Genomic DNA, 14,880 nt, shown 5'->3' with positions numbered 1-14,880 from the left:
TTGCTAGCTAATCAATAGCATTTTAACTAGGTTCTTCAATAGAGTATAATGTGCTTTTTTTAGTAATTATAATTATAATTATTTTACAAGTGAAACTTTTTGAATTAAAAAAAAAATAAGTAACTTCCAATGTTGTATTTTATACGTTTTGGATCTCAATACCCTCTGTTACGGTATAAGTCAAACTTTTTAGAAAAATATATATAAATTTGACACGTCATATATGATATATATCACCACCATATCCAAGATGATCTAGTAGTTAACATACATGTCTTTTTACAAAAGGATTCAGGTTCCAATTTAATTAGATTTGGTCTTAAAAGTAGCGAATGGATGACTCGGAAACGGTCATTGGATACCATAGTTCGGTTGCGTACGTTTATCTAGGATATACTCGTACCACTTTTTTGTTAATGAATAGCTGAATTTTTTTCTTTAACGGCGAATTTGGGGTGCTACTGCATATATCTACTTGAAATCGAGCGTAACTATTTCCAAATGGGACCCATCTAAGGGCAGGGGCGAACACCCCCCCAAAACACCACCTCAGTGCCACCAATTCCGGAGGAAAAACCCACCGCTCGAAAGCCCACCGTGGTAAAACCCCCGGAGTCAGGTTCGAACCCAGGACCTTTGAGGAACCTGGGCGTCCCCTTCATTCTCGAAATACCGCCAGGCTATAAGCCTGTTGGTTAATGAATAGCTACATAAGCGGTGGATGTTTTCATTCTTCAAATTTTCATGAGAGCCAAGTGTGTAGCTCACATGTAAAAAATATAATCGTGTTATTAGGCACTTGTTTTTAATAAGTATGTTATGTAAAACAAAATATTATGGAGGAGTTAACTGATCATTTGAAACTAGCTAAAACAAAATCACCTAGTTAACAAAATTCAGATTAATAAAATCTAAAACAAACTAGCTAGTACAGTTTATATATACTTCGTAGTTTATACCGATCGAATTACATGTAATTCTTTATAATAATGTTAGTTGATAATTGACATGATTGGTTGGTTGTTTGATTGAAAATTAAAAACATATCTTGAATAACGAAAGTGGAAATAATATATCGTCACTTTGGCCTACCTTAAAGTGTTAATCATAACTTAAGACACCTAACAACTAATTAATCAAACCTTTTTCCTTTTGTTACTTCTTTTTCTTTTTTGTTTGTGTTTATTAATATTATTCCTCAATCCTCAGGGACTTGTATGTTGATTGCTATGTAAACAGTAAACACAAACGAATATCTCATATTTAGATGTATTGCTTTTATAAGTTCCATATTATTTTATCTTTTTTAAATTATGAAATTATAGTTAGTTTTGTCTATCGGTATCTCATTTGTAGACTTGTACTAGATCACACAATTCTTTTCAAATTTTTTTTATACTTTATGGACCTAGTGATCTAAGCCATCCTTTTCATTCAAGTCAGGCTCTTATATATTGGGCCAGTCCAAGTAGTAAAACCCATCTATCTACTTGGTTTTTATTATTGAATCAGTTCACGGGCTTAATTTGGTACATGTTCAGCAGTTCGCTAATATTATGTATTTTACCAAATCCATAGTAAATACCGCATAATCCCAATTATTTCCATATCGGTTAATTCGTTAAACCATTAGTCCATTAATCTTTATAAGCTTATCTATCCAATCTTATACAGTTATTCGAGTCCATAACTAGGTACTGCTACAGTTTTATAAAGAAAACATACATTAACTTACCTATCTATACTCTCTCTCCCCCCAAGGTTCTATCTCCATGAACTTAATTTGCTATGAACTTGATGAAATAATGGAAGAACAAACGTATGGATGCCATGTTATCTTCACTAGTTCACTTCTTGTATAAACCATTAAACCTCCATTAGAGGTGCTCTTAGTAAACATGCTATACTTGAATTAATATATTACTTTGTGTGCTGTTTAGTGTTTTACATTCTGTTGCCGCAAACCGGCCGTCAAGTAAACCAAAGTGAAATTCCAAATTGAAATTTACGCGGTACAAAATAAGGCATTTAAGAAAAAAGTAAAAAGAAAAAATGTGATTGTGAAGTTGGACAATTCTTTCATTATTACATTAGAAATTAAAAAATATTTATTAGATGTTACCCTTTGTCACAACATAGTTTTAATATAAAAATGAGTTTTAATTTTATCTGATTGCTATATATAAAAGGAGGTGATACATGTATCACAAAACTTGATTTATTTACAACCTGATTACAGTCGGTTATAAAACTTATAAATTATAGTAAATGAATCAAATATTGGTATGTTAGTTTATCATTCCTCTATGTAAAAACGTCATACATGATTACGTGTATCCTCTAGTAGTTTTATGCGGTCTCACTTGTTTGGGATCAAAGGTTCATAACGAATCATGTGAATGTCGATGTGAATGTGATATTGGTCCCACGATGTCAGTCGCCTACTTTTTTTATTTATGTATTCTCGTCGGAAAGTCGACCAACGTCGACGGTGACTAAAAACGTGCTCTCACGACAACATTCAACATGTTCTATGTGACCATATGTAGCGACGGTGGTCTTTAATACACGTGGACTCCTTACTACCGATGAGCCAACTGTAATGTGTGACCTGCCGTGCATGTGTTTTTCTCTCTATTTCAACTTTTAAATTTAGACTTGGCAATCTATAATTCAATATGACATATATTTCGTTTGGGAATGGGGTATTTGCCAACATTGTTAAAATTTGGGATATTATATAGAACAACTTTTAGTTCTATAAATCAAAATAACAAGATTAAATCAAGATCTGAAAATCGATCATACATATTATAGCTAACTTACATATGCTTTGTACCTCATATCAAATGTTAAATGTGTGACAAACATATGGCATAGTAATAATTTGAACATAATATCAATGGTACAATAATACCGACTAAGCATAGACTGAACTGAAATTGCTATATAAAATTACTTCTAGTCCTAGATTATACTAGATTTTAGATCCATATCCAACACTGGACACAAGTTTTACGATATTATCAATATTAAATCTACATACATTTAAGTTGTAAAAACTTATAATTTTGAAGATATATACTTCTAAGTGTTATATTTTGCAAGTTGTAGTACAACATAAGTTTGTCACTGTTATTATTAGCCGAGACATATTGATGTTGTTGTTTGTCGTAGTCTTTCCACAAGGCATATGCTATAATAATTTATCTATTATAGAATATATTTTGAAACCAGTTGTACTCATAATGTGATATTATTATGAAAGATAATCAAGAATTAAAATATAGACATACTTGTGATATGTACTTGACATTTAAGTATATGTATTTGATCATGATGCGGACCTATAGCACGCATAGGATTGTTTTTTATATTATTTGATAACAATTAGGACTTTTGATTTGAGTGACAACTGTAACTTTAAACATTAATATGCAAAATTTAATATATAAAAAATGAGAAAATTATGTACCTTTTTTTATTGAGAGATAAAATGAATCTAGAATGAAGTTCATATTGATTTGGATTTAGTATTGAAGTAACTCTTTGTTGTAAATTATGTTTTGTTTAGTGATCGTCTCATGTTCTGTTATTCCTATAATGTTTAGGATATGTATATAGAGTTCAAATTTTGTTTAGATTAAATATTTACTAACTACTACGAGTAATATTTATAATTTATAAAAATCTAATTTAATATTTGTTAGTAAGTCATTAGGTTTTGAAATAAAATTTTGTAAACAATATTTCATACGTTGAAATTTATTTAAATAATTGTAAATTAAAAAAAATTCTCAAGTTGATTTTAAAAATTAATATATATTAAGTATTCAGGGCTAAAAAGTGTAAATTATTGATGAAAAACAAAAAAAGTGTAAATTAATGAGACTTTTTCTACAAATTAAAATAAATACTAATATAATACGGAGTAATATATTTAGATAATGATTATTAAGATTTTTTGTTTGTATTTAATCTAAATGATGACATAAGCGAGAGTCAATTTGATAAAATTGAACGATTTGATTGGTTAATAAGTAATTAGTATATATTAAGATTTGAGGTTAGTCTAAATATTTTTGTTACTTGGCAATTGAAGTATATAGTAACATTTACTTCAACATCATTTATGAGTTAAATGTAATAGCAATGTTTTAAAAATCGGTGTTTTAGTCATTCCGGCGTGGAAAATTTTTCGGTATTATCGGTATTATCGTTATTACCGGAAATACCGGCCGGTACGACTATTTTTAAATTATTTTATTTTTATGTGTAAAAATCCTATAAACTTTGTTACAATTTAACAAAAATAATCAAAATGCAATTACAATTCACTCAAAAATAATACCTAGTATGTATTTTATAACAAAATATAAGTTTTAAAGTTCACAAACAACAAAAAATAATATTAAAGTATTATAAAAATAATCTTTTAAAAAAATAAAAATTTATTTTTTGAAAATAGCGGAAAATACCGGGAATACCGGCCGGTATTGAATAGTGAAAATACCGAAAAAATACCGGACTTAAAATACCGGTGTTGTCTCTGGTACCGATAATACCGGTAATACCGGCCGGTATTTACCGGTATTTAAAACATTGTGTAATAAGACCTTACAACCAAATTAAAGTTAACTAATTATTGGATTTTTGGTTTTTTAACTACTAACTCGTTTAATTTTCTTTTTTTTTGGATATTTGGTTCTTTATTTTAAGCAAAACAAAATTAATTTGTTTTGAACCAAATAGAATATAAAAATATATTAGATATATATAAGTAAAGTAATTAAAAAACTCATTAAAAGACAAAGTGTTACAGTACAGTAGTATGCTAATCGATAGTGAAGATAATAATAAAAATAGAAAGCACTTTAGGAATCGAAATAAACCTAACTTATAGTCTGGAGATAGATTGTAACGTCTTTATTTTCATTTCCACAAACTAAACACATCACATATTACGAAAATACCTAATTTTGTTAGAGACAGCGAATACACATCCCCTGTTACTAATTACTTGTATTAGTTAATACCTTTACTAAATTCTATCTACACCAACAGATTTGTTAATGCATCTTTTAAAAAAGAATAAATAAAAAGTTGTTACAAAATAAGGGGTAAAAAGTGACTACTGTAATCATGTGGGATATATGATCCGTATGATATAAAATCGTGGTCACCAAATCACATAAGTCTATAAGAAAAATACAATTTGCCAACTCTCTTTAATTTTTTCTACAACCTTCTTGAGTTCTTCATCTTCTATCCATACCGTTTCATCAAATACAAATATAAATAATTAAACACCAAATAAAACCTCCCATTTCCAACTAGTACTAGTATTACATCATGAGCTGGTGGTGGGCTGGAGCTATCGGAGCAGCCAAGGTGATTTAATACTTACAATTTCTATCTCTATATTATTGTTCATTGAATTCCATGTTCTTATTACTATTAATCTTTTAAAACAGAAAAAACTAGATGAGGATGAAGCCCCACCTAGATACCAAAGCGTTGCCTTAATTATTGGAGTTACCGGAATAGTCGGCAACAGCCTCGCCGAAATCCTCCCACTCTCCGACACCCCCGGCGGTCCATGGAAGGTCTACGGCGTCGCCCGCCGTCCCCGTCCAGAATGGAACGCCGACCACCCTGTCGAATACATCCAGTGCGACATCTCCGATCCAAACGAAACCAAAGTAAAACTTAGCAATCTTGATGATGTCACCCATCTGTTCTACGTCACTTGGGCCAACCGTAACACTGAATCCGAAAACTGCGAAATAAACGGAACCATGTTTAAGAATGTTCTTGATGTCGTCATTCCTAATTGTCCCAACTTACAACATGTTTCGTTGCAAACTGGCCGAAAACATTATTTAGGCCCGTTTGAAGTGTATGGAAAAGTGGCCCATGATCCACCTTTCCATGAAGATTTGCCTAGGCTTGATGTGCCTAACTTTTATTATACCTTAGAAGATATTTTATTTGAAAGTATTAAGCAAAAAGAAGGGTTAACTTGGTCTGTTCATAGGCCCGGGACAATCTTTGGGTTTTCGCCTTATAGTATGATGAATATAGTTGGCGCCTTATGTGTTTACGCGACTATTTGTAAACACCAAGGGGTGCCTTTTAAGTTTCCCGGGACAAAAGAAGCTTGGGATTATTATTCTGATGTTTCGGATGCTGATTTGATAGCTGAACAACATATTTGGGCCGCGGTTGAGCCTTACGCGAAGAATGAAGCGTTTAACATAAGTAATGGAGACATTTTTAAGTGGAAGCATTTTTGGAAAGTGTTGGCTGAACAGTTTGAAGTCGAGAACGGCGGGTTCGATGAAAGCTGGGGGGAAATGAGTATGGTGGAGATGATGAAGGATAAAGGGAGTGTTTGGGATGAGATTGTGAGGGAAAAGGGATTGTTGGTTACTAAATTGGAAGATGTTGCACCATGGTGGTTTGTGGATATGATCCTTAAGAGTGAATGTATGTTAGATACTATGAATAAGAGTAAAGAACATGGGTTTTTGGGGTTTAGGAATTCTAAAAAGTCTTTGATATCTTGGATTGATAAAATGAAAGGCTACAAAATTGTTCCTTAATTAATTGTAATGTTCTTGTTGTTTAATGATTTTATGTTTCATGTCCAAAAAGATGTTTAGATGATTTTATGATATGAAGCTGTATGTGTAAGATGAATGAATAAATGAGTTTCAATTATTTTTGTTACTAAGGTAATATTGTTTGTTCAGTAGTACCAATCAAGTGTACAAAAAGTTATGGTTTTTTGCTATGGATGTTGCAATAAATAGGAGTACAACATGCTTTTACTATTGGAAAACATATTTGAAGGTGAATTGGGTCATATGGGTTTTTATTAAGGTCGTTGGGTCATATGGGTCAAATAGATGAAATTTGAAGGGTAAATGTGAAACGAAGATCAAATAACATTAACGTACGAGCTAAATCTGAACTTATGTTATCACTCAACGCCATCACTCTCTTGATTTTATGGGTTCAAAGCGTCATGTCGATCTTAATCTCTTAGTTGCATCATTCAAATGAGTTGCTTTGCAGTTTGCTATATGAACCATCTGATGAACTTCAATAATATCATAAGAGTTAGTTTGTCCGCGATACAAGACATAATATTCCCAAATATTCTTGTATAATAGCAATCAGAGACATACATAAGATATATATACCCCAAAACCAGTTCTGCTTTATGTACATTTGATGTGGTTCCTACAATTAGTATGTTGGCCTCGAAAATAGACAGTACACGGCCTTTAAATAAGGAAACAAAGAACTGGAAACAAGGAGAAATTGCTAACAAACCTAAACTAAAGAAACAAAGCAACCACATCATTCCCCAAGAATAAAAATTTGAACCCAAAAATCAAAATCAATAACCCTAATCACATTTTCACCAAATTATGCCAGAAAATTCCAAAACTTTATGTTTTGACACCTAAAAAAAACTGTGGTCTATCGGAAGGGGATTCCCTCAAGTTCTCCCAACTTAAGATCTTGACTAGTCAAGTTGGAGGAACTTGAGGGAATCCCTTTCCGTGGTCCATCATAGAATGGATTATTATTACATATAGTCTTCAAATAATAAGTAAATGAGTTAATTTCACAAATCATCCTTGTGGTTCATGTTTCATTCTTTAAACTTAAAAATGACACTGATAGTCCTTTATACGCAGATAATGGTCGCGTTTCATCCTTTAATCTAACAGATGATGGTCACGTTTCGTCTTTTAATTTAATGGATGATTTTCACATTTCGTCATTTATACGGTCGACTAAAGGACGAAACGTGCCCATTATCCGCGTATAAAGGACTACTAGTGTCATTTTGAAGTTTAAAGAATAAAACGTGATTCTTTAGTAAAACCACAAGGACGATTTTTTGAAATTAACTCTAAGTAAATATAGAAAAGATCTAATCTTGAGGAAAAAATAAAGATCATTACTAAACAATGGTAAAATTAGTTATATATATATATATATATATATATATATATATATTTTATATATATATATATATCTCATTTCTTTCTTGTGAATATCTTAATTAGCTTCTTGAAACCAGAATCAGTCTGGGACTGTTTTATCATCGCAGCCATTGCTGGAGTTTGATAGTTTGCTCCACAAGCACCAATTGCATCAAAGGTTCCTCCACATTCGAAGTTTCCTCCATAAGCCGCGGCTCTTTGACTCTGGTGCGAGCTTAGAACTGATAACACATTAGCTCTTCCTGAATGCTCATACGTATGCCTACTAGTCATTTTGTCTTGCAATTCCTTGAGCTCAACATCTAGTGCCATACAAAGGTGGTCTCCTAATTTAGCAGATATGGTTTCAGAGAGCACCTTCCGAAAATTCTCAAGTATACTAACAGCTCGTCTTAAATCACCCTCTTCGGTTGCTTTTCTTGCTTGTTCCATGGCCTCTGCTGATTGTAACTGGTTTCTTTGTTTATCAACCTGAACTGAAACAATATTTTCTGGTCTTTTAATCGTAACATTTTCACTCACTAACTTAACGGTTTCTTTTGTCAACGCATCTATATATTAACAGCTAGCCTTCAATAATGACGTCTCATTCAGAAACCTGAAGACCATCTCCTCTGGGATGTTGACAGAGACGAGAAAATCCCATTCTTCATCAGCATACAAATCCCCAAAATCAACACACCCCGATTTCCTATCTGGCATTAATTGATTCTTGTAACTACCAGCCTTTAAAGATCTTAACAGAATGTTCGGGTTTGCACTCTCAACAGTCACTTGTAGACCTTTGACCACGACGCTTAGAAGTCCAGCGATGCATTGAGCAAATGCGTCTTGAATCACATTTTCGTTTTCAATGAATGAAAATGTCCCCCTGGATATTTATGAAATTGAGTGCATTAACCTAGCATCATGGTCCGCCCCAAAACCAAAGGAGTAGATCGGAAATTGGATCCCTGAAACCAAACTGCTGCTCATACCATAAGTATCTTTACCATCAGAGAAGAGCAGTATACCAGCAACGGGGTTTTTCTCACGGCGGTCTTCCATCACTTTACCACTCATTCTCAACCCTTCAGCAATATTTGTTGCACCCTGTGCTACCAGCGAATTGACATCCTGGAAGGCGTGTTGCTTCCCTGTCATAGACATTTTCCTGAGTGGGAAGAGGTGACAGGCAGTGGAAGAAAATGCAATCACTGACAGCCTATCGGCCGGTCCTAGATTCTGTATCACAAAACCCATGACCCGTTTAAGTAATGCTAGCTTTGTGCCCTTCATGGAACCACTAATATCAACAACTGTTACTGTAACACCCCGACTACGGCGGAAACACGAGATGTCACAGAACGACATGGTACAAAAGATTTAAATGGAAAACATCATAATTAAAGTCTTAAAATCATCCCAAAATAGTCGTTTACATAGTTCAAATTCAATTGTTTAAAACCATTACATAAATCCAAATCCGAATTAAAAAGATACTTGTTTGCATTACAAGCCTTCAAACATCAAACAGTTACAACATCCAGAGGCGGTCCATTAGCAAACCTACTGCTCTAAACCTGAAAAGCATGAAGAAAAAGTGTCAACTACGAGAGTTGAGTGAGTTCATAGGTTTTTAACTAGCAACATATACATATTAATATACCAATTATGATCAAAAATAAAGAACCACCAAGAAGGACCTTCAAATATCTTTACGAATATTCTTTTCCAAAAACGTATGTTCAAATCTTAATACTCAAATCTTAATATCCAATCATTTCAACTTCAATTTCTTTTAACCACGAGGGCAAAACTTAAATAGCTTTTTGATGAATAAATACTTGAGCCACTACTACTACCATTTTCAAGTCCAAGCTTTATAATATATTTTATCTTTGCACAAGCTGTCAATCAAGTGCCTTACTTATACTTGGGGTCGTGTCATGAGGACGACCGATTAAACTTACGTAGCTAGAACACCCTAATGGTCGGACTGGAAGTGATGGTCATCACGAAGGCAACCAACCTTCCACCGTTACGCTCTGGATGGGTGGACGACTCCTAGTTGCGCAACTATCTAACTACAGGCCTCCCTTAGGAGTAAATAGTAGTGTACCGAAAAGAAAACGGGTTGACAGAACTCAAGTTCATCATATAACAATTATCACTTGGAACATACGTTATAACTTCATATCATAATCATACTTATCAAGAGTCATTTCATATATCAAACTTTCTTTCAAGGAACACTTCATATATATATATATATATATATATATATATAAAATAACTTTACTTATCATGCTTTTCACCCCGAAAGTTAAACACATAAAATAGTTTGAAAGGGGACTATGACTCACTTGATTGGAGGGTGTTAGGGGCTGATCAAGTACCTGGAATGCGCCTAGTGGTGTCGTTCCTCAAGCAAGCCTAAACCATGGTATTCAAATATACACAACGTAAGTGTGTGTTACATGAACTTGTAAACTAGATCATGAGATGTATGCTAGTAGGCTTGCCTATCTTTGGTTGTTACTTAATTATGGAATCAAGTGTATTATGATGTTCAAAATGTTTGGTTAAGTTAGAATTGGTGATAAGAGTAGTTTTCGCGTTATACGTTTTTGCGCGTTTATTGGAATTTCGGTAGTTTGACTTTGATACGCATGATTTCTTTTGTATGCTTAGCCTTGTAATTTTATTTGGTATTGGTACTGTAGTATTATGAATCTTAAAATATATTTTCTGATTTATATTAATTTCCTTGATTTATTATTATTTAATTAATTATTTATTCCATTTATTCATTAATTAATTAAATAATTCTTTATAATTATCTTTAGGTTCTTAAATTACCTTTAAAATTCATAGATAATTATATTGTGATTATCTACTGATTATTATGCTTTTAAACTTGTAATGTTATATTTTATATATTTATTCAAGCTTTATTATTATTTATTTAATAATAGTGATTAATTAGTGATTTTAACTTAGTTATTTATTCTTAAATCATATGAAACTTGGTTCTTTTCTTGTAATTATTTTTCTACAGTAGGTTTGAGTTATTTTATCATTGGTTATGTGAATTTGTCCAAGTTCATGATTTATATAATTTATTATTGATTTAATTATCCTTTAAATCCCTTTTAAATTCATTAATTCATAAAAACACTTAGAAATCACCACAAGGGTTTTTGTCCAAAAATTCCAGGCCTTACTAGGCACCTTTTATCAATAAAAATTTATAACCATTCAACCTCTCTTGTTTCCTTATAATTTGAGGACTTTTAAACATGAAAATCGTTTACCGAAATAGTGATTTTTGCCTCATTTCTTAAGCAAATTAAGTGCTTCAAAAGGGATTTTTGTTATTGTTTCATTTTGTCCAGAATATCCATCATATTTTGATGTTCCAAGTCGTGCTTGTGGTGGTGGTGTGATATGTGCAATTTTGTGCTTTCGGCTGGTGATTATTTGACCCGAAAAAGTGACTTTTAAGCTTGTTATTGTCTTGAACCAACCAAGTTGAGTTTTGTAAAATAAATATCAATTTTTCACAGTAACTTTGTGATATTTTCTTGGTCATTTGATTTTGTGCAAGTGGGTGCTAAAAGTGCATTTTTACAAGCTTTCGGTTTTCGATTTCAAGCCTAACTTGACTTGATTAGTTCCATACTTGTATTTTTGACATATTAACAATTTTTCCAGAATATTAACATATTTTTCACCTATGACAAGCCTAGCTTCATCTCATAATCCAACAACAATCCAACCTTCTTAAATCTAGCATATATGCACTTAAATCAATACTTTTTAACATAAAGCCTTATCCATCTCAAATCCATCAATATGAAAACATGTTTTTATGAAATATTCCAGAAAATATATATGCAAATATTATATAAAACATGTTCATCTTTTTATATAAAAAGTTACTTTACAAACTATCAACACATATCTACCGTTTTGATGCTAACTTTTATAGATCCAACACTTTAACAACAAAATCTATATTTTTATAAAAATTTCCAGAAATATGACCTTCATAATATACATTAATATCACCATTTTTCAAAGGAAAAATCACATCAAGAACTATTAAACATATATCCACACTTTTGGGTCTTAAACTAGTTGAATCATTGGATTTTTCTTCATAGATCTAACATGCATGAGCATGAGAAGAAAGATCCTATCAACTTTGCCCTCATTAAGTGTATATTTGAAAGAAAACTTGAAGATTCATAAAGAAAACATAAGTTTTTAATAAAACCTTCAAGCATAAACATAAACAAGATTTAATCTAGTAAAGAGATGAAGATATATACCCTTGAAGAACACTTTGAGATGAAGAAAAGATGGCAGAAAATTGTGGCCTTTCTTGCACCAAATAACCCTTGTTTTAACCTTATATTAACCCTTAAACCTTAGCTTAACACCACCTTTGCTTAATCTAATCTAAACCCTTATTATTAACAAGTTTTTAGATGAGTTTTGCTTTGTTTTTCCTTTGTTCTTGGGCTGGCCGAAATCAAGAGGGAGAGAGGGAGAAAAGGAAGAGTTTTTGAGAGAAAATGAGTTATGTGTGTGTTGGGAGAAGAGAGAGTTTGAGTGTTATTTTCCTTGGAAGTGTAAGAGTGTGAAATTTGAAATGAGTGTGTGTGTGTGTGTCTAAGGGGGGGGGGGGGGGGGGGGGACGGCCAAAAGGAGGGGGAAAAGGAAAGACACACATTTTTTTTTTATAAAATTTGTTGTATAAGTATAAGTGTAGGTATATGTTAAGTGTGGATTTAATTTGTAAGTGTTTTGTTAGTAAAATGTAAGTAATTGGTTGTTTTAGTTAGGAATATGTATATGTATGCATATGTCATGTATATATATGTGTATGGATATATTTTTGTATTTTAAGTTGGTTACATAGGTCATTGGTTGTAAATTCGTATTCATTTTTAAGCTTATATGCTTACTTATTAAGTTTTCGACGTTTTTACGCACATAATACTTCCAATTATATTTTTAGTTGGAAATTTTACTTATTATAATCATATTTACTTGATTTGGTTTTGTTTTTGATTTGTTGGATATTTCATAGGGATTTTGATTGGTATCTCAATTTGTGAGACTTAAGTTATTATTATCGTAACGATTAATCACCTCTAAAAATTTTTGTTCCGAGGTATTTTCATTAGGTAATTCTTATAACATATCATTAGCTTTAGATTACTAATTTGGGGCATTACCTACTAGCTTCAAGTATACCTATGGCTTGCGGGAACATAGACAACCTAACTAGCACATATATAATATTAAAAAGTACGGTTGTTACAGTTACAAGATCAATCGGGGCTCGTGAATTCTGGTTAACTGTAGAAGTGGGCGCTTTAAGATGGACCAAAACCGTAAAATCATCAACAACAGTCAACCTTGGCACGGCTGGAACCTCAGTATATGTTTTCATTAATAACTTTTCAAGAGATGATCCATCTGTTGTTGTATCACTAGTATTGTTGCTTGAGCTTTGTAAATCCAATGCTTCATCATCATTAAACACAACAGGCTCAAAAGGACCGTTGGAGTTTTGTCGTGGTGGGGATGGGGAAAAATAGGGGGCGCGACATGTGGTGGTGACATCCATATCGCCAAGCAAACCTGGCAAGATTGGCAATTTTCATTCGAAGTAATACACTGAAAGTGGAAAAAATGTGAACACTTTGCAGTGAAAATGGCTTGGCCCTTCATTGATGTTAAACATATTGAGCATTTCTGAAAAGTAAAAAATTTTAAAACTATCAGAAATAGTTAACCGGGAAAAAAAGGAGACAAAAAAGGTCTTTAATTATGAAAAAATTCTTGAAATAGTCATATTTAAAGTGTCTTTTGTCAAATAAGGTTTAGTTCCAAAATTTTTATGAAACAAGGGAATCCGGCATTGCCACTGCCGGACTCACGATTTCAAAGCGAGAACGGTAGTGGCAATACCGGCCTCGCTATCCAAGACCGAGTCCGGTAGTGGCTTTGAAATCGCGAGTCCGGCAGTGGCAATGTCGGTCTCGTGTGGTGCACAGTTCGCAGCAGAAATGAGGTGACAACAGAAGCAGTAAAGGTGACAAGCCATTTCGAATCAATATCACATGCAGCTTCAATTATTTTTGGGTGAATGTCGTGTATATATACAATATCAAGACTATGTGTTACTTTAAGGAGTTTTATGTAGTTTTTATAATATCGTATTATGTAAGCTTTGATGATGTTTTTACTATTTTCATGTAACTTTATGATCACTTAATGTGATGTTAATGTAATATTTATTATTTTCATGTTAATTTATGATCCATTAATATGTATTATCTAAAAAAAACACAAGTTGTTTACTTTATTGATAAACATATATTTATTAATCAAAACATACAAGTAATACAAAGTAGAATCTATCTAAGGCCACCCGTTCCACATCCTGGTGGTCTGCGACTTCTTCACGGACGCACATTTTCTTCTCCTTGTCATTCTTGTTGTTCTTCGTTATTTCCCAGATTTGTAACTGGGTTTTGAGAAGATCTTGGAATGTCGAAAAGTTGCATCGGATAAGGAGAGTAGTTTCGTGGCGGTGGACCAGAAAACCGGTAATCTTGTGCAAAAACATTAGAGGGGGGCATTGAACAGATTGTGAAATAAAGTACTCGGAGTCACAAAACCCGGGTTCTGAGGGATATGCTAGGTGCCAGAACTTGAGGCACCGCCCCATGAGGGATATGTTGGTGTCGGCCTAAACACAGATTGGCCACCAAAACCAGAAGGACCAGCAACAGTCCATGAGAGGATGATCAATTTTGTGGACCACTGAAATCAATACACCCTCAAACCGAGCATT

At 32.8% G+C, this 14,880-nt stretch overlaps 2 protein-coding genes across 2 annotated transcripts; one reads left to right on the top strand and one right to left on the bottom strand.

The window, feature by feature from the left end:
• The first annotated feature begins 5,187 nt into the window (after positions 1–5,187).
• Positions 5,188–6,741, top strand: LOC122595422 ((S)-8-oxocitronellyl enol synthase ISY1-like). Its single transcript, XM_043767775.1, has 2 exons — positions 5,188–5,391; positions 5,475–6,741. The coding sequence occupies exons 1-2, from the start codon at positions 5,353–5,355 to the stop codon at positions 6,603–6,605; spliced, it is 1,170 nt and encodes a 389-aa protein (XP_043623710.1). The 5' UTR covers positions 5,188–5,352; the 3' UTR covers positions 6,606–6,741.
• Positions 6,742–8,057: 1,316 nt separating this feature from the next.
• On the bottom strand, positions 8,058–14,127 carry LOC122597463 (E3 ubiquitin-protein ligase WAV3-like). The gene is made up of 5 exons (XM_043770053.1): positions 13,992–14,127; positions 13,330–13,661; positions 8,926–9,296; positions 8,623–8,895; positions 8,058–8,520 (listed from the first exon to the last, which is right to left on the bottom strand). Exons 1-5 carry the CDS (start codon positions 14,125–14,127, stop codon positions 8,058–8,060), a joined length of 1,575 nt encoding a protein of 524 aa, XP_043625988.1.
• Positions 14,128–14,880: the final 753 nt, after the last annotated feature.

The sequence above is a fragment of the Erigeron canadensis genome, chromosome 4 (assembly GCF_010389155.1).
Source record: "Erigeron canadensis isolate Cc75 chromosome 4, C_canadensis_v1, whole genome shotgun sequence".
Taxonomy (NCBI): Eukaryota; Viridiplantae; Streptophyta; class Magnoliopsida; order Asterales; family Asteraceae; genus Erigeron; species Erigeron canadensis.
The sequence above is the reverse complement of the archived record's forward strand: the minus strand, read 5'-3'. Positions and strand labels throughout refer to the sequence as shown.